Source organism: Drosophila obscura, unplaced genomic scaffold, assembly GCF_018151105.1.
Source record: "Drosophila obscura isolate BZ-5 IFL unplaced genomic scaffold, ASM1815110v1 contig_200, whole genome shotgun sequence".
NCBI classification, from domain to species: domain Eukaryota; kingdom Metazoa; phylum Arthropoda; class Insecta; order Diptera; family Drosophilidae; genus Drosophila; species Drosophila obscura.
In genome coordinates this window covers 2,313,581-2,341,540 of record NW_024542791.1, presented here as the reverse complement: position 1 = coordinate 2,341,540, position 27,960 = coordinate 2,313,581, and the positions used below count along the sequence as shown (strand labels likewise).

The following is a 27,960-nucleotide window of genomic DNA, read 5'->3' as shown; positions in this document are numbered from 1 at the left end:
TCCATTCAAGAAATACTGAGACATAGAGACATTATCTCCCCACGATCTTGTCGCATCAACAGCCAGCCAGCCAGCCAGCCAGCCAGCCAGGGGAGAGCATGAAGCGAGCCTCACAGAACACTGTCACTAACACCAGAGAACGAAACGAACCAATTTAACTTAGAATCAGCATCATCATCATCATAATCATCTTGCAGCCGGGAGAATGTGTGCATGTGAGAGATCTGTGGGGATATGAGATATAGAGATATTGCTGAGACGTTGATAACAGATTTACATTTTTCCTTAGATCAGTCACAAAGCGAACGGCAACTGGGAAAGTTCCAAAGCGGCAAACGACCAACAAATAATACTAAAAGGAAAACCAAATTTATTTTTTGGAAAAACAAACAAATTGATGAAGAAAAATCTCCATATATGTGCGCGTGTGTGTGTGTGAGGAAAGTGGAGCAAAAGTGGGAAACCTTGAAAACGGCTAGCCACAAAGGAAAAATTTACATATAATTCAATTAAAAAGGAAAAAAGGAAAAAAAGGAGTGAAAAAAAAATATATTAAAATTTAAAGATAATTCAAAGCAATTATCTTAGTAAATATATAAAAACTAAATGGAATTATATTGAGATATATATTGAATATATATTGTACTATATATAGTATATGACTATATATAACAACAAGAACTTGGTTTAGTCGCGCCTGATGATCACAAATTTCAATTGAATTTAATCAAAATCAAACAAGAAGCAAAGCACGAAAAAAAAGCAAAGAAAAGAAACGAAACGAAAAAAAAAATAAACATAAACTAGAGATTTAATTTTGAGTGCCTTCACATGTGTTAGTGTACACTCGTGTATCTGTGTGTGTGAGTGTGTGTCTCGTCGTATCTGTATCAGTGTCTTTTGTGCATGTGTATGCTGTGACCGAGAAACTTAGTTCTGAGACAGCCTCCTCCGGCAATTTTCTTTTCTTTATTCGTTGTTTTCCTCTGTCCGTCGTCTGGCTGTCTGTTCATTGAAACGAACTTCAAAACTATCAACCCAGCCGTCAGTGGGTGTGTGCGCCTTAGTATATGTATTAGTGAGTGGCTTAGTGTGTTAGTGTGTCGCCATGGGTAAAATGGTGAACGAAGAAATGGCCACAGAGCCGGTGCATTTGGAGAAAGTGGAACTCTCGAAATACGGTGAATTCTGCGTGAGACACGGCATCAATCCGAATCTGATAATGCTCAAGATCACACTGTTTGTGATGTATGGCGGTGAGTATATCATTAAAAATCCATTAGCAATTGCCTGCATAAATCCTCATTCACCTCATTGGCTCCTTTGTCTGGCAATGAAATGTAAACGTGATGGGAAATTAAGTTATTTGCCTTGCAGAGGCTTAGTCGGCGCCAGATAAGGTTAATAGGGTTCCCGCCACTCATCACTCATGCGACATGTTGTTCGCGTTGGGTGCAGTGTGGGCCAAGAGCGAGGGCTTTAACTGATTGCGGCGTGCAAATAATTATTTAACAATAATAATGTGTAATTTTCAATTTACTATTTATATTTTATATTACATTGTCCCGAAACTGCAAGGGGATTTCAGAGTGGATTATATATGTATTAATTTACACACACACACGCATACACACACATCCCCATTCCTTGGGAATATGTATCTAAGTATCTCAAACGATGCAACAGCTGTACAAAGTCCGAGACTGAGATTTAAGCACTGGCAGTGAATTTGAATTCATTATCACCACTGCGAGTACCTCCCCCCTCTTTATAGTAGATGTACGCTGGTCTCTGGTCTTTGGTCGGAAGTTATCAATTAGGTTGGCTGGAAAATATGTAACACATTTGTATAAATTCAGTTAGAGAAATGAATGCACATTGAGGAGATTTTTCTCAGCGTGTGGCAATTAGGCATTCAATCAAATCCATCTCTCACTCTCTGTTATTCTCTGGGTTTTCCCTCCTCTCTATCACTGTTTTTTTTTTTTTTGTTCCATTAGATTGTGTGTGTATTTTGTGTATCTTTTGTAAATAAATCTAGCTTATGTGATTTAAGCTTGAGAAAGGTTTACTTTACTTTGATTTGCCTCTGTCTCTCGGTTATGGGGTCTCTGTCTCGTTTCTAGCTTTGTCCATCAACTGGACTGACCGTGCGCCATTTTTGTTTTCTCTGGCGGTCAATGACAAAAAGATTTCGCCATTCCACCATTCCTCCCCGTTGCTAGTGCTGCCCCTGCCACACACTTGTTGTCTTATGCCATTAAACCCAAATTGTCACTAAAATGAGTATTAATGCGTTTTTTATTTGACTCGGGATTTGCCGAGGATTTTTTCGTTCTGCTTCTTGTTTTTGGGCTTAACATTTATTTTCAAATGAAAAGTTTTGTGGGCGGTGCTAGGGTTTATATGTACATACATATATGATTTTAAGATTGCTTCTAATAAAAATTATTCATATATTTATTTTGAGGGAATGACATCATTAGGTGGATTTATAAAGAGAGAGGGAAAGAGAGATTATATTGTGATTTTATTATATTATATTATAATCCTTTAAACGAAAGCAAATAATTTGATGTATACATTTTATATGAAATTTAAAGAATATTAAAATCATACAACTGATGAATAAATAAATTAGTCCGATAAATAATGTCTCAGCTAGAAATGAACAATATAATAGCAGAACAAATTTGCTTATGAAAATTTCACTCATGTTAAATGGGAAAACTTTTAAATGAGCGACCACCCATGAACATCAAATGACAAACTTCAAAGGAAAACCAATTTTATTCGCCAATGAGCACCAATCAATTAATTAGCGACAGAATATCTACATATAAAAATGGTTATTTAATTCGTTTAATTGGTTATGTAAAGGAATTCGAGAGGAAATTGTTTTAATTATTATATAAAAATGCATCTGGTTTCGGTTTTTTTTTTTTTCATCAGCATATTTCTCTTAAATGTTACATGGTTTAAAATGGTTTTTAAAATATTTTTCATGCCATTGAACAATTTTTCTTTTGTTCTGTGCGCTTGTCCATCAATTAAGTGAGGGAAATATGGCATACAAATTAAAATATAATTGAAGTGCGAGGTACACAAGTGATTGAGGCCTTTGTTGTGTGCAGAACTTATCAAGCCGAACACTTAAATATCTGGTCAATTATTAATTTATGCATATTTTGTAATTTTTTCAATATTGTGTTGAATATGGTTTCAATAAATGTAAATTCCAGAAAATGTTTTCTTAAAGTTTGCCTAGAATAATCCTTTAATGTTATTAAACTTCTAGAAGGCAATACTCGTTGGAAGGTGCTCCATATAAAACTTAATAAGTTTTTATGATCATGAAAATATCCTAAATATTTTTGGTGGATATTCATCCCATTATAGTTATCATTATAAATATTCCCCAACCGAGCAAGAGTATAGCTGTGAAACTGCATTAAAGAGACTCACAATCACAATATGAATATAAATAATTAACTTTAATATACCGCTCAAAATACGTCTATTGTTTGTGATTGATTTCCTTGTGTTGTCATTCAATCAGTGAAACTTTTTGCTCCACCTTTTTTGTTTGCATATCCTTTTTCATGAAGTCCATTTACTCTTTGTTTTTCTTTTTTTCTCTGCACTTATATTTGCCGCTATTTTCATTACGAGTAATGGATTTTTCCTTTCCTCATCTGTCGATAAATCATGGGATACCTACCTAATCAAATTTAAGCTGTTCATTATCTCAAATCCATTTCGATCTTCATTAATTTCAAATGTGCAATTCCAATTGCCATTTTAACCTGTTTTAAACCGTTTTCAATACAGAATTTACCCTCATTTTTTCGCCATTACAATCCATAAACAATCTCAATTTCCCCCGAGCCATATACGAGAACCGTTCGATAAATAGCCGGAAAAACAAAACTGGCAACTGGAAAAATGAATTGTAATTAATATTTCAGACAGCAGGCTGCACATTTGTCAATGTCACTTCTGGGTTTGGCATGTCCGCTCAAAAATGCATAAATAAAGTGCAATTTAGTTGCACTCTAGCCAGCAGATACAAGTCCCAAAAAGCAGATGCAAATTTTGCAGTTGACATGGCCCCCAAAAAGTTTTGTGCATAGTTAAAAATATAAAAAAAAAAAACAAACTACGGTTATGAATGCGAAAAATGAAAAATGGAATATTGAATAATTATTATTAAAGTATAAAGAAAGAACAAAACAGACAGAAATAAAGGGAATTGAAATGCACACACAGTGGAGGAGGAGGAGTAGTGGGTGTGGGTTTATGGCGACATTAATTACGAATGACAACGTGGCAGGAACAGATCCAGCCGAATCGAACGGGAATAAGTATGGAAACCTATACAGAGAATGAGGGGGGAAACAGGCAACGAGCATCCATGAATGGCCGCCAAACCAAACAACCCTGACATGCTTGCGTTTCCGTTTCCGTTACAGAAGCGAAGCGAAAGGGAGAGAAACAGAATGAGAGAGAGCAAACGAACAATTAATTGTTATTGCATTGAGCAAATACAAAAAAAAAAAAAATGTACGCACACACTGAAAGACAGAAGACAGAAGTCGAGCATATTATTGTTAATTATCTGAGGCGATGCACAGGCTGTAAAAACCAATTCAAGCCGCCATTTTCACTGCGACTATCTGGAGGAGAAAAAGCCAGAAAAGTGCAGTGAAGAGAAAGAGGGAAAAGAGAAACAGATAGCTCAAGTTCGGAGTTGGGCTACCCTGGAATGATGACGGATAAATATACAATCAGACCAAAGCTCGTGATATCTTTCTTTCGTTTCTGAAGAAGCAGTAGTAGAACATTTCTAGATCCTACAATCTCAGATATTTAATTATATATTTATATATATTTAATTATGCTGCTAATTATACCTTAGATATCTTTCTTCATCGCTGACAGAAAATATTATAAATAATATATTTAGCCTAAAACATGGAACATAAAAACATATAATTTAACTGAATAAATACAGGGTATACAAAGAAAGAGACTCGGGCAAGTGTTAACTGCACTTTAACAAACGAATTTCATTCAGGGCACGCACTTTCCCCCTCCACTTCACTCCATTCCACGCCACTCCAATCGCACACACACACACAGCCACGATATTACGTGGCCCTGCCGGATGGAGATCCTTGGCATGTTTGCATTTAAATTGGTCAAGGCTGAGGATGGCCAGCTGGAACCGGAGGAGTGTAGGAGTATACTATGTATATACATATATAGGTATGAGGAGCAGCAGCATGAAACAGGAGGTGTGTCCTGTTCCATTTCGCCCAATTTGTTGCCCATTATTTCACTCCATTTTTGGTTGCAGCCACGTGACGCCGCTCTCTCTCTCTCTCTCTCTCTCTCTCTCTCTCTCTCTGTGCGTTAATGTTCATAAATTATTGAAATGCAAGAAGATTATCTGCTGTCCGTTTTCGGTTTCCACTCCGGGCAGACCGTGTTCGTGTTGGTCACGCCCGTCCGGAAACTTTTGACGGATTTTAAAGGTGTTCGAGATGAGGTTTTTGGTTGGGGGATTATATGAGAAATTACACGGCAAAATACTTTAAATATAGTTGAGTGGATGATGCAGCGAATGCTAAGGGGATTAGAGTCTACCATATGGAGGGAAGGGACAATGTAATCCCTCACTTTATCTGACTATTTACCTCATTTAACATTTAAAAACTTGCACAATCAATCAAATTTCATTTAATCAACTTAATTTAAATAACTACTAATCCTACTTGTAAATTGCAATCATTTTCTTTGAATAATTTCCCCATTCCGAACTCTTTCTGTCATTCACATTTTCTGCACATAATTAAGTTGTCTATTTCTATTCCTATTTCAATTTTAATTTAAAATATAATTTACTATTCTTTCTGGCTTTGTACCCACAGCCACCTCCTCGCTGCTGCCGTACCTGACGATACACATGCAATCGATTGGCCTGACGGTGGAGGAGATTGCAATTATCTACCTGGCGCTGCCCTTCACCACCTTTCTTAGCCCGCCCATAACAGGTGAGTGAGTGCAATGCCAAGTGGCAGGGGGCTAGCACAGGGAGAGAGAGAGGAGGCAAAGTGTCAAGGGTAAATGTTTTAATGCATCTTAATTAGCGTCATGCTGCGTAGATTTTAATTAAAACTTTCGCTTTGTTTGACTACTTGCTGAGGCATGAAAATGAAAGCGCAAAACATGAAATTAAACAAAGCGAATTTCCAGCTTGAGTATCTGTTTAGCTGAGCTGGTTTAAGTAATTTAAAACTATTTATTATTGGGTGAATATAGTCGTCCAGGATCTCTAGGATGCCTTCGAATAAAGTCGAATAAAAAATTCAAGATGTCTATTTTTTTTTTTGCTTGTAATTGTTCCGAATTTTTTGTTATATTCAGAGAAAAATTTGCCTGAGTTCTGAACGCAGAACTGTTGGAGAATATTTTGCTAGAGGTGCAGCTTTATTTCCTTCTTTACACATTTCCTTATCAGAATATATATAGTATGATACATAGATTTATCAGTGTGTTGAATGCTGGATATATGCCCTAGATGCATGACGGTTACGCGACAGCATATACAGATTTCTACCCAAATCTGGAATTCACTTCATTGAAATTTTTGTAATTTTAAATAAAAATTCTAATTTATACGATATGTCTGCCAGCGAATAATACTTTTAAAAATGCTTTTCTACCCACCATCAGAAATGAATATCAGAGTGCATTCGTATTCTTTTTTCTCCGCTTGTGACACTGTTGTGACAGTTCTGTCGTAGCCTGCTTTTTTGTGCCGCCGCCTGTTTTTCTGGACGAGTGCAAATAATTTAATTCACTTGCAGTTTAAATGACAATTAAACAAAGTTCCTTTTGTTCTTCTTTGGGAGCACACTGGTCGCTCGCTGTCTGGCTGTATGTGAAGTGCCTCCATCATGCGGTTGCGTGCTATAGTAGCTTTTTTATTTCCTCTTTGAATATGTATATATATATATTTTTTTTGTATGCATTCTTATTATTTGCTTTTGCATTTTTAAAATGCATTTGCGGTATGGTATGTCGGCGATGTTGTCCCCATTTTATGGGGACGCTCGCTGCAGATAAATGTTGAGAGATAAACACGCAGAAAAAAAAAGCGGAGAGAGCCGATTGGGTGGTAGAGAAAAGTGCAGAAAGCTGGTCAAATGTTCGGACATAAAAGCTGGCAAAAATCTATATAAAATGAAAGCTAAGTGAAAATGCTCGCATAAAGTTGGTTTATTAACATTTCGATCATTCAGCGCGTGTTATAATTATGGGTTGATGGGGCCATATAATAGCATTGAAAGCTTCAAGTGGAAGAGCGATAAAACTGCAGAGAGTAATTTAAAATGCAAGCCAACTTTTAAGTGAATATTTCGATTCAGTTCAATCTTTTAATTCATTTCGAACTTAAGCCCTAATTTAAGTCTTAACTATCTCTTGGGTTTTCCCACGAATGAAAACTGAAATTTAATCCGCCACAAAACGACCGAAAATTGCTGCACCTTAATCCGACTCTAATCTGCCGCTTGTGCTGCTGCATTTAAGCTGTGGATACAACCAATCAATGCCTGGCAACCAAATGGCTGAATACTTATTTTGAGCCACACACACATACACATACACCCCGAGATACATGCACACAGTTACGCTCAAATGAAGTTACAGAATACAGAACATTTTCAACTGCGAAATTTTGTTGCGAAACTCTGGGCTTACACACATTTCCCGCTGCGCTCTTTTCATTGCAGGTTTTCTCGTTGACAAATTTGGCAAATACAAGCCCGTTGTGGTGATGAGTCTACTGCTGAATGCAATTTTCCACCACTCGCTGCTGTTTATTCCACAGCAGGAGATACCCGGCGTTGTGCCATCGGCATTCGTCTTGAGGCATCCAGACAGCGCTGACATAGAGGTAAGTTTTTCCCCACCTTTCCATCTCTATTTTACATGAAATTTTGCTTGAAATTTTAGCACTTAATTCGATTGAATTTGGTACTTAAAAATTAATTAAATTAATGCCCTTAAGTAAATGATTTAAGCAAATCATTTTATTAAAGAGTTTATACGTAATTTCTAGGCAATAATAATGTGTATTTAAATCGTTGAAAGTAACTAAATATTAATTTCCATGATAAATCAACTTCCTAAACCATTTCCTAAATATTTGCCGCTTAAATCAATCAAGGCAACTGACTTTGTTACAATTAAGTTGTGTGCTCCTCGCAGCTTTTAAGCCTCTTGAGGTTGTGATCTGCTTAGAGGCTGTGGTTAAGGTGCGTGAGCAAATACCTTTGAGAGCTTGTTTAGTTAAGAGCTAAAAATGATGTGGGCTGCGGTTGCAGCAAGCACTGCACTACCTGCCTCTCTTCTCTTCTCCTCTCCCTTGCACTCTCTTCTGTGGCAGTAATACTGGCAGTATTCCCTTGTGTCTTGAGAAGGGAAAGTTCCGTGCTGCATTATTCCCCTTTTCTGTGCCAAAGCAGCTGTTGCTCGTAGTACGTGGTATATAGTTTTAATGCGCTTACTGCATGGTTACTACTCATTTCCCAGTCTTTACAGGGAGCTCCTTCTCATTACTTCTGCTGCTTTTGAGCGTCTTAGTCACTTGTGCACAAGTAAACTGGTTGAATGGGGAATTGAATGCAGCAGCTTGATTAGTTGTGACTGATGAGAAACCAGAGTGTAGCTGGGGGTGCAAGTTGCATAAGTTCTTTGGTTATAGACTGTTGATGAATGATACGAGTGCGAGTATAAGCTTAAATATACGAGTATAATTTTGGTTAGCTTCATTCAAAAGTTATTTGGTGTCATTTGGGGGTAACTTTGTGAAGTGAAGTTAAGCATTCTTACAGACGGCTTACAGACTTCTCAAGAATCTGAGACTTGAAACTATTTGTGGCCTCTTGTGATACTGTGAGGTTCTTAGAAACTAGTAAGACTTTCACATATGTATAATCACTCAGAGAAAAATGGCATAGCAAAAAGAAACATTACCATATTTACATTAAATCTATATTAATTAAAGAGTTATATTAATTAATGAATAATATTAGTAAATAAATTTCGGTAATTAAAAACGAGCATTATAAAATAATTTTAATGCAGCCTCAGTATATTAAATCTAAATATAAAAAACTTATAAATATATATATATGAAATATATTTAAATTTGTAGGAAATATAATTAATCTAAATATGAAAAATATATTATTTTAAATTTGAAATATAATTTAAAAATAATTTAATAGTGCTCCCCTACAACCACAAACAAAACTGTGGAAGAACGCAAAGAAAGACTGTAATTTTGATTAACATCTTTAAGCTTTACAAACGTCTTAAAGCACATCGATTCCCTAAAGATTGAAAAAAAAACATTTTATTTAAATGAATTTCTTGAATTGCTTCAAATTTCGTGAGGAATCTACTGCGCTGCCAGACAAATTTCAATTGCAATTGTAAGAAGCACGTTGCCGAAAAACCGTTGCCACCGTCACCTCCCTCCCTCCTCACACACTTAGAAGCCTCTGAAGCGCCGCACTAAAGCTCCTCTTTGGCCCACAGTCTGCCCGCACCGCTTACAACGGGTCCCACTTCAGTCACGGCATGTCTCTATTTGAAGCCAAAGAGAGAATTGAGAGAGGAGAAAAAAAGAGGAGCCAAAGTAAACTACATAAAAGCCGGCATTTATTTGAGGCAACGCGAAGGCAACATTATGCTGCCACATGCAACACACGCACACCGATGCTTTACGCACGTACAAACACTCACAGACCGCTGAAGAGTGTGTGAATGTGTGTGAATGTCTGTGTGTGTGTGTGTGTGTGTGTATTTTGTGTATCTAATGCGTGGCACGGATGCCATGCCGCGTGGCCGCGACTCTACGATGGGAGATATTCGTGGCCGAGAGGATGCAGCAACTTTCTGTAGATTTCTGTTCGCCCAGCACTGTGCCACATGCTGGGACACACACAAACGCACACGGGACACACGAAGAGTGCCCGATACGTATATTACGTATACGCCTGTTGTACAAGTCGCTGCATCTGTGAGTGTTTGAGTGGGTTTTTTGTGTGTGTGTGCGGTGGTGTGGCGTGTGTATTCTGTGTGATTGTGTTTGTGTGAGTGTTTGTGTCACCCCTCTGTGAGTGCATCATCCAACCAAACGCAATCCGTTTGCCATTTTTTGTGTTCACTTTGCCAACGGGTGGGGGTCGGGTCGGGTGGGTTCGCTTCGGTTCGGTATCTGACTCTGAGTTCCATCTGCATTTGTGCATAAATTTGTGTCATGTAAAATCATCGAAATAAAGCAAATAACTGTCACACCAAAGGGGAGTGTGTTCGGTTTTCAAGAAATTTGTTGTACAAGTATTTCTTGGGATTTGCCCCTCAACGCTGCAGCGTTTTCTTTTTATTGATATACACGAGGAGCACTCGTACATATGTACACATATTTTTTATGCTTATGATCATATCAATGCAAACGATTCCGAGTTGGGTTGGCTTTATTGCTGCCCTTGCTGCGGTTGGAGGTTGTGTCCTTCGTGTCCTTTGAGCTGCTGGTCATAGTATGGGGCATAACAAATGTGGAGCACTGTATTGCCATTGATGTGGTCGACGCTTTATGCTTAGCAGGGGATTTCCCTCTGTTGAAATATGCAGCCAGCGGCGAAGGTGTTCAACCACATGGATAGAGTGAAATTTTAAGCTAAAAATAAAGGGCATATATCAGACCACATTACGACTAAAGGATACCCGCTAAATTGATAGATTTTTTTTCAGCAAAAATAGGGCAGGGAGTTCCTGTAATAAGTGTTCGAAAGAGATATATTTTGATGGGATGGATTCGCCCTACTTTCTTTCACTTGCATAAATCTACCAGAAAGTTTCAGGTTTACAGGCCATAAAAATGTTTGTAGTACTAGCTGCAGTAATGCTCTCCACTGATCCACAAGCTGTGGGTACGTCGAGTGTCTCTTGGAATTGCATTCTTTATGACAGTCACACCTTTTGGCAATGGGCTCTTGAGCAACGTCAGCAAATTGCAGAGGCTGCAGCTCACACACACAGAGAAAGTTTTACATAAATCGAATTATGGAGAGGGAGAGACAGGCCGAAAACAGATAGGACAGACAAACAGGGCAGACAGATATCTGCATGGGATGGATATTATGCTAAAACGAAGGCAGAAGGGCACTTCGGGCTAAACAAATTCAAATGGAAAATGGAAAATGACAGAAGCAGCAGGAGCAGCAGCAGCAGGAGCAGCAGAAGTAAAAGTAGAAGCCAGCCAGCAAAGTAACACGGAACCGAAGCGCCTCTTGACAGCTAACAAGCAAACGGAACGCATTAGAAACAGCTCACCAGAACTAGAGCCAGAATCCAACTACAAGATACGCAGATACACACATACACACATATATACATATATCTTGAAGAGGTGGGTGGAGCGACACTGTGGGATAGTTCGAGAGTTCCACAAGAATGCCAAAAAATCCACTTAAATGCGAGTGCACATCAGGTTAACATTGGGTGTGGTGGGGGGTGGGGATAAGTCTGTCTGTACACGAGTATTCAAGAGTATTCGTCTGTTTGTACCTTGGAGTGTGTACGGGCGAGTGTCTAGTAGGTTCTAGTATCTGTATCTGTGAGTGTCTAAGGGTCCTCTTTATCTCTCTCTCTATTTGTATGGGTTTCCCAGGGTCTATGCTGGGTCTGGGTCTGAGTCTATGCCTGAATCTGTGAGATTGTATGGTACATATCTGTGTGTTTGTATATCACGTACATTTATCTTTGTGTCGTTTTGCCCAGCACTTAAGCCACACTAAAACACCAACACAACTACACACCCCACACCCCACTCTCCCTCCCCTACACACGCACACACACATTAAAATCTTTCTTCTGAGAGAGAGAGAGCATTCGAGCCATTCCCGTTAGCGTCGTAATGAAACGCAATGGGAACTGTTATTGAGGGGGGGTTGGGGCAATGGTTTGCCAGTGTGCGGACTGGCTGAGAGGCGTGGTCCCTGGTCCCTGGTCCCTGGCCCTTGGCCAAAAAAGTCAGGGGCCCCAGCTTCATTTGCTTCATTTCATGAAAGTATCTCTTGGATACGCACACACACGCAATGCTCTGCCACTCCTCTCCACTATCCACTCTCCACTACGAGCATTCCGCATTTGGTACTCGGCACTTGGCACGGGCGTATATTGAATTTGTATTTATGATCTGCCCATAAAATACAATAACACCATTAAAATAGTTACATCGAATGCGCCAGATACGCTGCAGAAGACAGAGCTAGACGAATATGGAATGCTCTAGGGGCAAGTTTGGGGAGAAAATAAATTTATTTGGAGTAGGTTTCGTAGAAATGTTGTAGCAGTATCTGCAATATAGAAATTCTACATTAAAATGTATCTAAAAATCAAAAATATATACGACAAGGGAATAATTTGGCATGGAAATATATTTTAAATAATAATATTAATAAATTTAATTCCATTTTACATTTTACTTTACATTTACTTCCCGATTTATTTTATGTGGAGTTAGCTGACTCTCTTTCTGGCAGAAAATTAATGCGTTGAGCCTTACTCTTAAGTGTAAATTTGTAGTTTTGTTATATAAATGTAATTCTTAATAGAAAAATTCCTAAATATTTCAGTCCCTTTAATTTGCGAAGATCTGAGTGGTTCCAGCAGTTGGATATTAAAAAAAAAACATATAATAAATATCATACACATATATAATATAATATATAAACAGATATAATTATACAATTATATCAACACTAAATATGATAGGAGAAATTTGTTGATTTACGAAGTAGGGCTTGGAGAATATACATATATGTATATATATATTTCCATACTTGGTTCTTAAATAATTCTTCAAATTTTCAAGAATTTATCTACAATCTGTCTGAGTAGGCTGCCATTATTTGCCTATTTAATTTATATATCTACCAAGATTCTGCGCCAAGTTTGAGTACCTTTCCTATGCCCTTTCCTATTTACCCATTATCCTCCTTGCTCTAGTTGTTGTTGTGCCTTTGCCCCACACCCACATCTACCCCGAAATGGCATCCTTTAGCCCATCATACCCTTGTAATAGTACTCGGAGCGTAGCACCACTCCAGCAGCCTGAAAACGCATCTTATGGCTACATTTGTGTTCATTCCGCACGTTCAGACGGACGTCTACGTCTCCATACCACAGCTCCGGCTCTGAACTACTCCTTGGCCGCATGCCGTATGCCGTATGCCCTGTACGGTGTACAGTCTACGGTGTACGGTGGGTGTATGCCATGTCCCATGTCCATGTCCCTGTTGCTTGCGGTTTACTATTTTATGCCATTATAGCCCAGAGTTCGGTTTGCCGTTCGGCATAAATTTATTTTGGTATCGAGAACAGCGAATGGCGGCATCGGCATCGGCGACGGCGACGGCAAACGGAAATTACCATTTTATTATTGCAGTCACTGGCGCTGGGCTGGGCTGGGCTCGGTCATGGTCGATGCCCAACCCAACACAAACCCAATTCAACCCTTGGGACCGCCACTGGATGAGCCTTATTGAATTCGCATTAAAATTGGTAATGGATATATGTATGCAGATACACGCACACAGGCTGCTGCAGATGCAGATACATAAAGAGCCAGAGGTCTGGGGCTGCATACATACAACATACATCTATCCATACATATATGTATGTATGTATTTGTATATTTATTTCTGCCAGTGTTTGTGTTACAATATTATGGCAGAGGGCTTAAGTGCATGTATGAGGGCTTATGATAGGTTAAGTGCCAGTTATGGTCTGGATTTTGATGTGTGATGGAGAAAGGCGTGTGATGGGAGGGCGGGGCGCATGATTGCGAGTGTAATTGAGGGGAAAATGCTGCTAACGCGAGGCAATAATGGTAGTATTATTCTCATCCCAGCGAATTCTATCCCCACGTGACTGAAGATCGTCTTCATCGTCTTCTAAGTCTTCCACAGTGACGTCTATATTGGCGTTCAATTCAGCGGTCACTTCAGCGTTCTCCTCTGCGTTCCCTTCAGCGTTCACTTTAGCGTTCCCTTCAGCATTCTCATCAGTGTTCTCCTCAGCGTTCTCCTCAGTTTCTTCCTTGTAGTCGATGAGCTCCCCGGCAACAAAGAAACAATTCTCCAGCACTTCGTTCCATTTTTGCATGTACCTCTCAACATTCTTTTTCTTGCGTATCGCTTCTGCTTTGATATTTTTGGTGAGCTCATGGCCTGACCACGTGGCGAATCTGCCCTCCGGACCAAAGTCTTCGGCCACATTGGACACATCATAGACAACGGCCCGCAAGGCAACCAGATATCGGCGATCCGGATTGTTGCAATTAAATTGCTCAAGCAGCTGCACCTTGGTCAGCATGAGTCCACTCAGCGGTTCCATCTGATTGATGTGGCCAGCGTCCCTGTAGTCCTGCTCGTCGTAGGTGTCCCGCCTGAATCGCGTCTGCGTATAGATCAAATAAGCCACCACGCCAGTGACAGCCACGATGGCGTACGTCGAGGTGGCTACCTCACGAAACTGCTGGCTCAAAAACTTATCGAACATAGACGACATTTTCGTGTATTTTTAGGAATAAATTTCGTTCCCGAAAAACTTTCCCTACTTTCAATTTGCTGTTTTCCTTTTGGACTGATAATATACCAGATCTGAATTGTGAACGATGAATAGACATTTGTGCAGATCAATAAACAGCCTACTGGGTATACTCGATTTTCGTTGCTTTCTAAGGGTTTGGGGGGTTTCAGCCTACTAAGAGCGAAGGCTCTTTAAGTAGAAAAGTTTTTCATAGCACTTGTTTTTTGTGTGGCTAACAGAATACAATTGTGTTCTTCATAATTTATATATCTAAAGATAATTGAGTTGAAAATATATAATAAAATATGCAGACAGACACACGATACCGCAGCTTGCGACAATTTCGCGGCAAGAGCCGAGGCTCTACTTATAAATATACCAGATATTTCAGCTTATATATATTTTATTTATTTTATTTTATTTATTATATATGTATGTAACCTATACAATATATTTATTTATACCCAAGCTTCTTCCTAAATAAACCTGCTGCAATCATTCGGATTTATACAAGCATTCCCGAGAAATGCCAAGAATATTGGCAGCTTTAGTCAAGCACCTCCCCCTACCCCTTTCCCACATAACTAATCTCCAATACTTTTCTTTGTTTTTTTTGTTGTGTTTGCCGTTCAACCATCAGGTGTGGTGGTCGCCCTGTCCGAGCAGGGAATGTCCGGAGGAGCCTGAGCTGGAATTGGCCGTGCATCAATGCGTTGACTATTGTTTGATGCAGGAGCAAGTTAATCCTCAGCTTTATACCAATACGCCGGCGTATGATGTTTATCCAACAACAACGAAAACAACAAAAGCAGCAGCTAGGACATCAACCTCAACCACAGAGAGGATTACAACAACAACAGCAAGTACAGCAACTGGCATGAGCACAACGACCAGCACGAGGTATGCCACAATGGAGTCAGAGTCGGGGCCAATGCCGACATCAACAACGTCCACAACAACGACAACAACAGCTCGTGCTACCACCACATCGCCGGCATCATCATTACCAGCATTATTCGCAACGCAAACGAGAAGCAGATACCAAGAAGTACTTAATATGTCATCGACCATGTTCCCGCCACTGGAGAATGCATCAGCCATGTCGCTGGTGGTGGAACGGGACGCCGAGGAGCAGCCAACGTCAGCTGAATTGTCAGCCATGTCCATGCAGGGATTGAATTGTAAGTGACATGATGAACCCTTCCTTGAATCAGCCACTCCTGCCCATGCCACTGCCCCTGCCCCTGCCACCACTAACTCCAGGACTGACCACAGGCATTATTATCATCGTAACTTGGTCTCTGTTGGGTACTCTCTGTTGTTGTTGTTCTTCTTTTCAGTTAGCTGCTTCTCCTTCTACTCCTCCAACAATTCATCGAAGTTCATGTCCGTGTCCGTGTCCATGTCTGTGTCCCTGTCCATGTCCATGTCCGTATCCTTGTTCATGCTCCGGTCCGTGTGTGTTTTACTTTTATTAGTTTGTTTTTTCCGTCTTTTGTGCAATGGAAGCAAGGAGCAGGAGGCAGGAGCAGCAGCAGTCGCACCCGGGATTGTGAATGGGTAGAAACTTGTACCATAAAAGCCAAAGACCGAGTCGTCGCTCTATGAAACTAGGAGTAAAAAAAAACGAAGGAAAATATAAGTATAATTCAACCTGTCCCAGTCTGTTTGTGGGATTGTGGGAGTGCAATGTGGTGGTGTGGTGGTGCGGTGGTTCTGGGCGGTTCAGGGTGATTGTCATTAAAGCCTGACGTTTTGTGTGGAGCCAAAGTTTACGGTGGCAAAAGTTTTTTCCAATTCTGTTTGGAAAAACTTCACAAAAGCCGTTTTTATTTCATATTATTAAAAGTGTGTGACAATGGGGATGGTTGATGGCTAATGGAGGGATGCCGAATTCACATGAAAAGATCGAGCATGAGAGCTGATGATGGCTTTTTTTTTGTTGGTTTAACTGCAGGAAGGAGATTGCTATTATTTTTGGAGTATTATTTGAGGCTTGTAAAAACGAAGGAACAAAGCAAGGAATATGAATAGGACCTATTACTCTGCAAAGTAAATAGTTTCGGCATGGCTCAAGAATAGTCAGAGAAATATCTCCTCAAAATAATTCCAAATAGATATTTTTAAGATTTTAAATCGTGCCAAATCTGCAGAAGCAATTGCTTTGCCATTTATTTAATGATTATTGTGTAATAGCAAAGATTATGGCATTGCCAAGATGATATATGAGGTGCCAAAAAGCCAGTCAGTTTTCTATAGCAACGTATTTGGATTTTGTTTGGCAAACATTTTTTATATTCTTGTTGGATTTTTTAAACCGAAAATTAAGTTTTTAGGGTGCGATGGAAATTGAAATGGAATTTATTACTGCTGCAATATCATGGCATTTTCTAGTCTACACTTTGATTCTACATTCTTCCAAGTCCCCACAGATGTAGACACTCGAAAAGCTCCTAAATATCTCACAACCTTTCTGAGTGTGTGCCTCTTGTGCCACAATCATAAGTCACACATCAGTTGTTGGCCAAACTTCCTACTCCTGGAGCACCCAAAATGCATAGCACACAAAACACATTCGAAAACTTTGCTAATGTCCTGACCAGAAATCACAATGTGAGAATTCCCTGAAGGGGGGTGGCGGGGGGAAACAGACATAAAAGTGCATAACTAACTAAACATGATGGCATTACTGGGACCATGTACACTTGACACTTGGCACAATTGGAAATTGGTCATGCATGGCCAGGACGAGCGACAGGACAACAGGCAACAGTACCAGGGACAGCGACAGAGACAGAGACAGGACCCGTACAGAGACAGTTTTGGCCAACTTTAGATCGCCTTGGGGGGGTGCAGGAACAGCAGCAGCAGCAGCATACGAAAAGAGCCAAAGCAATTTTGCTGCCTGTCTGATTATGTGCAAAAAAAACTCACTCCAACCCCTTTGACAGCTTCCACAGACACAGGAGGCAGCCAGCAGCAGCCGGTTAAGAGCAGCAGTTGGGTTCACTCGGACAACGACGATGCCACCTACTTTATGCTGCAGATGCATCCCGACCTCGCCGATCCCACCGAGCAGCTGGGCATGGAAATCGAACAGGATGCCAACGAAACGGTCACCGACATTCTGCAGCGTTTCGGCAAGGAGCGTCTGGTCATGGGCAAGATCAATCTCACGGATATGGACGATCTGGATCTGCGTTGCGGTGGCCTCGTCCGTCGCTCGAACATCTCCGAAATGGGACCCGAGGCCGTCAAGTGCATGATGCAGCGCTGCACCTTCACCATGAATGCGCCCGAGATCTGTCCGCCGGACTACAAGGAGACGGATGAAACCATCTTTTGGGTTTACTTTTTATTGAGGTGAGTTTTTCGGTGAGTGCCCCAAAGCGGCTGTGTAACAAGTACTTTTCTTTTCAGATTTTTGGCCACTACAATGCTGTCGGCTGGCGTCACCATAATGGATCCCATAGCCCTGACAATGATTGAGAAGTTTGGTGGAGATTTCGGACGCGAGCGTTTGTTCTCCAGCATTGGCATGGCCATATTCTCACCGATAACTGGCATTATGATTGATTATTCGTCGCGTGGCCTCGGATATACAGACTATTCGGCGGCCTTCTATACGTACGATGTGCTGCTGGTGATATCGACCATGTCGGTGCTGATGATGCCGCTGGGCGAGAAACTGCCGGCGGATAATGTGTTTAGGGACCTGTGGAATCTATTAAAGATGCCACACGTAATTGCCTTTATTATATTCCTGTTTGTGCTCGGCAACTTTTGGGGCTTCATCGAGAGTTTCCTGTTCCTGTATCTGAAGGAGCTGGGCGCACCCAACTATCTGCTGGGTGAGTTGTTGTCGCCATTAGTGGGTTACTTTTTCGTTGGAATTGAATTTTCGATTGTTTTGATTGCATTTGCCAGGCATCACCATTACGGTGGGCACTGTGAGCAGCATACCCTTCCTGTATGGGGCGGAGAAAATCACACGCATCTTTGGTCACGTTAATTTGATTATCATTGCTTTCTTCTCGCATGCCGGCCGCCTGGTTGGCTATTCCTTTATCGAGTGAGTGCCAAAGAATCGATGCCCTGTTTGGCGCCCCAATGCAATTTCAAATTGAATTACTTTCTTGTGCTTAGGAACGCGTGGTGGTGCTTCCCCTTCGAGGCCATGGAGTCATTATCCTGCCATCTTATGTGGGTGGCAGCCGCCACATACTGCTCCATTCTGGCACCCAAAAGTCTGCTGGCCACTCTCATTGGTGTGCTCGGCATGGCCCATTTCAGTCTGGGTGAGTTCTCCTATCTAATGAGGCACTTTCCTTGCATGTAATCACATTTCGTGTGTGTCCCGTCCCCTTCCCACCCCACCCAGGTCGAGGCAGTGGCAGCTTCACTGGCGGCCTGCTCATCGGTCAGTTCGGCACTCGAGACGCCTTTCGGTATATGGGCCTGCTGGCCGTTGTTGGCGGCATTGCCTATGGCCTGCTTCATCTGATTTGGCTGCGTAAATTCGATCACACCACCGAGGATTCGGAGGAGGAGGCCGAGGCCGTCGAGGCTGGCGAAACGGAGAAGCTGACAGAGCCCGCTACCAAGGAGCAGGGCACTTCCATGTCCTTGGAGCGTTTGAGTCTGATGATTAAGTACAATCAGATTGGCAGTTTGTCATCGTTGCCCAGGGGATCGAGGGTAAGTCATTGCTAGTCCCGACTAAGAGGGAGGCTCTTCATTTCGGGTCTCTTTTGATTAGTTAGTCGCTATCCAAACGAATAGTGTGGCAAAAAAAAATAATTGATTTAATTTACAGTTCAGTGTGTCCGCTTTCCGGCATTTGATGAGATCTTCGGCTCAATGCAATTATTTATGTTCGAGTATATGTGGGATTTTAAGATATTTAGTACAGTTTTTAACTCATTATAGCAAAGATCACAAATAAAAGTTTTCAGTTTAAATAAATAAAAATCGAAAAATGTGACTCAAGTGAATCAGGTGTTAGAAAAACTAAGAATTTTTTGTTTAATATTTTGTTTATTACTCTCATTTTTAACTTTCATAAAAAAATTAAAATTTAAAATTTTTATTCTATTATTTTTGAATTGCAAATAAAAATACAATTTTCTAAGTTTCTAAGCTAAAAGTTTTAATTTTATATTTGTATTTTTTAATTTTCATTTTTTTTATTTTTTTTATATATGTATATGTAATTTTTATAATAATAATTGAAATCATAAGATATTTCTGATTTTAACAAAAAAAAAAAAATACCAGAAATTAAGTTTTATATGCTTGTAAAAAATACAATTTTTATTATAATCCTTACGATTGATGCCTAGTTTAAACTGAAATGTCTAAGGAATAACAGATTTATTGGGTTGAAATCTGCTTTAGGCGATGGCGAGGTCCATAAACTCATTTTAAGAATTCCTAAACAATGGGCATTTCCTTACAAGAAAACGTTGACTTTTTTAGCTATATTGAATTAGTTACCGAAAAAACGATATGTCCGATAGATACTTGCAGCTTCAATGACATACATATGGGCGATATTGAGTACATAGATAATTTTCCCTACGAGTTACACCACCATGAACTAAGCAGGGCTGAACTATGAACTATGAACATGCTATAACATAATTTCTAATTAAATTTTCGGATCTTTCCCTAGGCTGATATCCATGACCATTTGTCAGTGCGTCGCAGCAGCTACAATGTGGAGTCTTTGAGAGGCGTGCCGCGGCATGGCGTCATCGGGAGCAGTGCCTCCAAGGTGGATATCCTACGTTCGGCACTCGAAATCAATCACAAGTCCTCGAACAACTCGATGCTGAGCAAGGCCGATAACAAGACGTCAAATCAATCACTGGGCCGCAACCGTGCCGACAGTGCCCCAAAATTGAATCACAGTAATCTGAAGAACATTTCCCAGCCCGCCCTGGAGGGTGTTGTGCTCGAGGTGAGTCCTCGCTCTCCCCCCATATCTCTCTCTCCCCTCGACCCACGAGTGTATCTGTGTGTGAATCTGTGTGTATTGGAAACGTATGAGAGCGCGCGCGTGTGTGTGTGTGTGTGTGTGTGTGTGGGGTTGTATCTCGCTGATTGCTGTCAATTGTTTTGATTTCAGTTTTTGCTTTGGGGATTTTTGCACTGCTCCCTCCCTCGCTCGCTTTGGTTCTGGTTCTGATTCTGATTCTGGTTTGGTTTTTAAATACCCAACATCTGTTGCCACAATAACTTTTTAGCATACGGCCAAGTGTCCTTTGTTGCTTCCTGTCTTTGGATTTTTTTCTGTGTGTGTGTGTGTGTGTGTGCCTTGACAACCGGATGCCGGGGCTCAACTGCATCCGCTTTGGGGCACTTTTCCGATGTTCTCTGTTTTAGAGCTGGCAACTGGGCGCATGGGCGAATGGGCGCATGGGAGGTTGTTTTGTGTGCTGTGTGTTTGGCATTCGGTTGCCTTTGTTGAACGGTCGTTTCTTTTGATGCCGCTCCAATGGATTCGATTTCTCGTTGCTTTTCTCCGCTTCTGGCACTCCCACTGCCACGGCTCCAATGCTGTCGAGCTCGAATTGGAGTCGGCTTTATTGGTTTTTGTTTTCAACGCAAACATATGCGCCACTGGGGCGCCATTTTGCCAATTTAGTTGCCGAGCAGCACCACCAAAAACTTTAAACAAAATTCGCCACCCACTTTCGGTGCCGGGGGAATTGAAAGACGCTTAAAACTTTGTTGTACTTAGAGCAGCTTTTGTAGGTGGGAAAGTTTAGTTCATTATTAATTTATATTTGTAGAAAAATTAGCTAATGGAAGAAGTAAAGGTGCGCCTGGTCGATCAACGATTTTTCTGGGTTTCCTTAAAATGCTGGAGCTATCAGAAAAGTCTTAAAAAAATGTTACTTGTCTTATTAAAATATAATATTTTTTGATCAGCATTTGGTGAAGTTTTTGCTCTTAAGATAGCTTTTTATTACGTTTAGTCTCTCTCTTTAGAGTTCAGTTTCAAAGGTCTTCCATTTTTCGTCTGTGCTGCCACAACAATTTATTGCAAGAAACTTCAATTGAAATTGCACTCGAACAAACTGTAAACAATTTCATTCGACTTATCCTTTAATTAAAACTTTGCAATGATATATGTAATCCATACAATTGATTTTAGTTGCCCAGTACCGAAACCCCACCTTTCGGCCCACGCTTCGCTCATATGGGACCACGACCACACTTTCAGCCCGCTTGCCATTCATTTGCCACCCGCTCCACTCATATAACTTTCTACCCTCTCTCGCTCTCTCTACACTTATAGTATACGTAAGGCTTGTCAAAGTTAATATCATAATTAATTTTCAATGCTTTGAAGCGAAGCTTTTATGGCAACTAGGCAACCGGCAACCGGCAGCCGGCAACCATAATTCGATAAATCAAATGTGGTTGCAGCCAAAGAGAATGGCTGAAAGCACAGAGGCGGGGGGGCAAAGAAAGAATATGAGCAGCCAGAGCAACAAAAAAAAAAAAAAACAACCAACAAATTAATGAATTTATGAACAAGACAAAGTTTTGCCTTTTGCTCTCTTTGACTGCGCAAAAACAAGCATCTGATGCGAGCACAGACCCAACTGACAGTTTGGACCATACACATCACTGAGCTGAACTGAAACGAACGAAACCCAAACAAACAAAGCCAAGCAAAACCCAAAGCACAGAGTTCACTTCAGCTATTAAAAAAGAAATAAAAGAGGGGAGGGGGTGAGAGGAGTTGTGGAAGCTCAGCAGGGAGCAGTTGATAGAACCCGTCCGTCTGTTTGCAAATTGCAGGCCACTAGTCCAGATCGCAAAACACATCTCCCAATCCGAGAGCCCGGAAGCCATTCCAAGCCAAAACTTTGCTTTGTGCAAAATATAATTTTGCCAGAGAACTTCCCATTTCGATATTCGTATGAGTGTGTGTGGGTGAGTGTGTGTGTGTGCGTGTGAATGAGTGCATCTTTCTTTTTTTTTCTCTCTCTCTCTCTATATATATATATGTACTTGTATATGGATAATATATGCTATAGCCAAAAATGCCATTCGCATACAAACAGGGCGTGGAATCAACATTTTTCCCCAGCCGCATGAAAAAGTATCCAAGTGGTTTGTTAACTTCAATACCCGCTGTGGATTTATCCGTAATACCCAGCTCCATGTTAATGGTAATGTACAAGAGTCCAACAAAAACAAAAACATTCGAAACAAAAAAAATACAGAAATAAAAAACCAAAACGAAAACGAAAAACTATGCATGAAATGACGAATGCAGAAGTACCCTTTCTTTTTTTTTGGCAGACCAAAACTATTAGCACAAAGAATTTCGAATATTATTTTGTGTCAGAAAACATTAGAAGAAAAGTTTTATAGTTGGAAAAAAAAATATAATTATATTTGGAATTCAGTTTGGTTGATTTTTCGTTTGTATTTTTCATTAAGTACTAAATTATCTTCCCCCTTTTTTGACTACTTGCCAACAATGTGACCTAATCGATATGACCTTACTGCCAAAAAACAAAAAGGGGTACTTCAGCACACAAACATATGTAACTGCAAATGCATGGCAAGGCATGGCAAGGCATGGCATGGCATGTCCTTCTTCGTCCTGTCCTTCTCTGTCCTCTGCTGGGTTGTTCGGGGATGCATGCGCCCTAAAGTATGCAGCACTGAATACGAATAAACAGAGGAGCCAGCAGAACAGCAGAACAGTGGCTGCAACACAGCACAAGAGGCAACATCGAGAGGCAGCAGCAACAGCAACAGCAACAGCAGCAGCAGCAGAACAGCATCATCCGCCAAGATACTGCCCCGTCACTGGGCGTGGGGGGTAGGGGGCAGAATGCAATGGCATGTACAGTTCCCATTGCTGATGCTTTTGTTGGTTGCCTGTTTTTCTTTCTTTTTTTTTTTTTGCTTTTTTGCTGGTTTATGGGGGGTTTTTGGAGGTTCGAGGAGAGCGGTTCATGGGTCGCAGTTTGCCAAGCCATCCGGGCATTAAGTTATTTCGTTGAATTAAAGCCCGCACTTGCGCCATTTGACTTTCGGGCATCACTTGTTTTTATGTGCATAACCCACAAACACCCCCTGCCACATGCCCCTCCACGTCTCCGCATTCCCTCTCCGCTCATTACGCCCCTCTGCTCCATCACCATTTCTCTCTCTCTCTCTCTGATGCCTTTGCCTCCTCCTCTGGATGCACGCTTAGTTGAGTTTAGTTTAATTTTGCACACTCGTCGAGCAATTTGAGCTCGCTCCTCACATCCCATCACATCGCATCGCATCGCATTTAGCATTATATTTTCTTCTTTATACGTATTTTATTTTTTTTTTTAAGTTTTTATCCACAGCTCTTTGGTCTCTTTGGGTAACTTGAATAATGTCCTTTTTGTCCTATGGCAATTTTTTTTTTTTTTACTCTCTGATTTTTGTTTAGGTTTTACGCCAAATGATTTGTTGTTGAACTTAATTCAAGTTGACAAAAAGGGAATAACAATGGCAGCTGTTGCAAAAAGCAACAATGTTTGGTTTGGTCCATGGGTTTCGAGGGGCGTATGGTTACAGGCGGGAAGTAGGGCTAGCTGGGTGCCAAATGGCTGTGGGGATGGAATGTGGATGGGATGTGGATGGATGGGTGTAAAAGAACAACATAGCCATAGAGTAAACAAACAAGGAAAAAGCATAGCAAAAGGCAACGTCTGTTCGAATGTGGCAAGTGATTTGAAACTTTGAAATCTACAGTGAGGCAAACACGATTTTTTGGTTAAAATCAAAAGATACAAACATTAAAGGTGGATAGAATTGAAGATGTAAGGAGTGCTTTAATGATGAATTTGAAGAAAAGGTCAGTGTGCAATATATATTTGGACTTTACAAGCCCTACGTGAGTCGTGTGGAGAGTCTCAGAGTGGAGATCGCTCGCTCAGCGCTTTCAGAGATTCATAACAGCGAGCGCTAACAGCGAGCACTAACAGCGAGACACTGTAACAGCGCGTTTACGAAGATCGGTAACATACTGTTAACGTACTTTCTTAACAGCGCTGTTTCTCTGTTAGAGCTGATGCCCTGAACAAGGAAAATTAATGCGAGAACTATCAAAAATTAATCGTAAATTTTAGTTTTTCTTTTAACTTCATAAAATAACTAATTTACACAGCAACTAGCTTCAAATAAACATTTCTTTAAATTAAAACAAACATTTAGAAACGTTTTCCATACTCTACTTTACCTACTTTTTTTCCTGCTTTCATTCGAACCACTGTAGCCTGCCATAGTAAGAACAACAAGCATACCAATCGCATTCTCAATATTTTACTATTGCCAAAGCACTTACATACATACATACATATGTACATATGTATAAATAAATGAATATAAATATGTACACATGTATGTATGAATGTATGTTGTAACTTCCTTCTTCGATTTCCTGTTTGTTTTCGCTACTTCTATTGCTTCTGCTTTCCAGCTAGAAAATATTCCGTATTTTCCTCCACGCACACACACACACACACACATAAGCACAAAAAAGCCCGCACACTGGCTTCAATTTTTTCTGGTATTATTTTTATTTCTTTGGCTATGAAAACGATTTATCGATGTGTAAGAGGAAGCAGTAGAGAAAAAAAAAAGAAGTAGAAAGAAATATTTATAGGAATGATCACAAAATGAATGCCACGTAAGGCGATGCTGTTGGCAACATTTGTCATTGTTGATTTTGGCCAGGAACGACTTTATATCCAGCATTCATACGCGTCTACTCCTGCTCCTGCTGCGCGTTCATACACATATCGAGGCCAATAACTTCTTCAACATAACGCACAAAAAGTGAACGCGAAATTGCGCGTAAGTAATGCCCATTGTACGTCCCCTAACGAAGGGAACGAGATGGAGTGGGGTGGGCGTGAGTCAGTGAGAAAGCGATGGGCTGGGGGCGGGGGGCTAGAGTCGAAGCAACAGAGGCAGCTGTAGGTGCAGAAAGCAAAAAGAAAAAGTGGAAGCCAAACAATGGAATGGAAACAAAAGCAGCACAAAATGAACTGGGGTGGGGGAGAAAACATTATAGAAATTCTGGTCGGTTCCCCTATTCTACAGCGAAAGGAGGGTGTATCCTGCGGCCTTCCCTCTCTCTCTCTCTCTCTCAACCACAACACATGGCACTTAAGATGCGCAATTCTATAAAGAGAATATGTGTGTGTGTGTGTGTATGGGTTTGTTGGAAAAACTTTTGTGCATTCAACTGCAAGGCCTCTTGCAGCATTTTAATAAAAAGCCAAACAACAAGAAAACTACGCCCGATGCATTGCGAATTATCCAAAAAGTTTGATGACGTGGAAATGCCTTTCAACAATACACCCACCAACAAAACAGCGAAAAGAAAAAGAAAAAAATAACATCAACCGGCGATTTCGATGCAATTCAGTCGTGCATATGCGAGGGTAACTCAGCCGGAATGCTTATGAAATGCAGCAGAAAGCAGCGAGTGTTGGAAGGACAAAAGTACACATCATTTGAAATTCTGGACAGGAAGGGCAGTACTCAATAATTTATAGATGTGTGTGGCAGGATGGGGGGTAACCCTGCAAATGAGTTGGGAATTGGGAATCAAGGAAAAAGTATGGATATAGATATGCTATGGATATAACTAAATATTAGATCACATATCAGAAATTTCAGTCTTAGATTAGTGGCAAATTCTGTTACAATTTTTATTTTATTTTGAAAAAGATATATTGGTATTAAAAAAAGAACTGAGAACTTCAATTGCATAGCTAAATACGAATTGTATTCTGAATGAAAAATAAATTCCATAAATGTCGAACAATTCTACAGAAACTTAAATTTTGTTATCAACAAAAGCCTTTCCTTTTCATAGCCAGAAACAAGAACCCTCTATCACTTCGATCACTTACCTGCAAATATTTAATTAATACTACCAAATCAATTAATTAGAAATAATCCACAACAAGCAGATAGCTCATAAAAAACATTTACTTTGAGACCAAACAAACCCCCATCGAACCAGCCATTCAACCAAGCCAAAACCCAATGATTGCAACTCCATTAAATATAATTTATTGGCCACTTAAAATTTCCATGTTCAAACAGAAATAAGCATGCATGTTGATTATACTTTCCCGCATGTGCATGAAAGCCATTGAGAGCATTGAGGGAAAAACTAAAAACAAGTTAAGTGAGTAAATTGTAAATTGCACTCAACGAGTACCACAGAGACCAACACACGATTGCGTACAGAGTTTGGGGGATGCTTGCTTCTGTTCTGTTCACTTTTAAGTGCCCTTGCACAGGGTATGAGTATTTTCCACTATTTAATAGAACGAATTTTTGACAATTTACTATAGATAAGCATCTCAAGAGCACCGAGTAGATATAGCCAGGTCCGTCTGTCCGTTTTTCCTTCGTCAACGGATTTGAAGCTTTCATAGGCCCTTCTCTGAATGAATCTGCAAGGGTATCTAGCGCGTCGGCTCCCAATTTAATCGCACCTTTTTTTGTTTAGCTTTTGTTTTTATTTTATTTGCAATTGGTTGATTAATTTTAAAGCTCGTTATGGAATTGGTTTTTGCATACACTCTACCTTTTTAATTTCTGAATGAATGTGTGCCGGAGTGGAAAAAGCGAAATGTGTGTGGTTTGGTTGAAAGTACGCGTGTGTCTGCACACAAGCTGCAGCCACTGTGCAGTGCAAATATTTAGCATGACTTATTGTTGTATGCTGCGAATAGTTTTTGCATGTGGCATGGCATATAAGCATACCATACCTCCTATTTGATGTTAAAATGTTGCTCACTCACGTCTCGTTTCGTTTCGCAGGACCAAGAGGGCCGCAAGGTCATACCCGAGGAGACGGAGCTGCATAACTCAAAGACCACGGTGAGTCTAGCGGAGGCGGAAAAGGTGGAGCCACCACAGCAATCCAATGGGAATGGCAGTGGCAATGCTGGCAGTCCGCAGGCAACGCAGCCACAGCAACAACAGCAGCAGCAGGAGGATGACAAAACCGATGCCACTTGATGGTGTACACAAATCTCTAACCAGCCCCAACGTGGCGTATGAGTGATATTAATAAACCAAAAGCGAAATAGAAAAACTAAAGCGAAATCCAATTCTAAAATAAACAAAAAAAAAAAACAAAAACTATTGTCTAGTTTTACTCGTGTGTGTTTTGTTATATAAATGTATATGTCTATATGAAATAAACCAAATGTTGTTAGAGACAGAAAAATATGAATTCAATTTTTCCCA

The 27,960-nt window shown here is 40.4% G+C and overlaps 2 protein-coding genes across 3 annotated transcripts; one reads left to right on the top strand and one right to left on the bottom strand.

The window, feature by feature from the left end:
* The first annotated feature begins 621 nt into the window (after positions 1-621).
* On the top strand, positions 622-27,930 carry LOC111076842. Of its 2 annotated transcripts, XM_022370848.2 has the most exons (12): positions 622-1,256; positions 5,934-6,056; positions 7,800-7,963; positions 15,314-15,854; positions 17,625-18,036; positions 18,094-18,524; positions 18,601-18,745; positions 18,820-18,971; positions 19,055-19,371; positions 20,348-20,635; positions 22,755-22,862; positions 27,529-27,930. In XM_022370848.2, the coding sequence occupies exons 1-12, from the start codon at positions 1,109-1,111 to the stop codon at positions 27,727-27,729; spliced, it is 3,030 nt and encodes a 1,009-aa protein (XP_022226540.2). In that variant the 5' UTR covers positions 622-1,108; the 3' UTR covers positions 27,730-27,930. The 2 variants fall into 2 exon arrangements, with proteins under 2 accessions (XP_022226540.2, XP_022226548.2); XM_022370856.2 differs by lacking the exon at positions 22,755-22,862.
* Positions 13,751-14,764, bottom strand: LOC111076854. The gene has a single exon (XM_022370870.2). The coding sequence runs from the start codon at positions 14,650-14,652 to the stop codon at positions 13,954-13,956; it is 699 nt and encodes a 232-aa protein (XP_022226562.2). The 5' UTR covers positions 14,653-14,764; the 3' UTR covers positions 13,751-13,953.
* Positions 27,931-27,960: the final 30 nt, after the last annotated feature.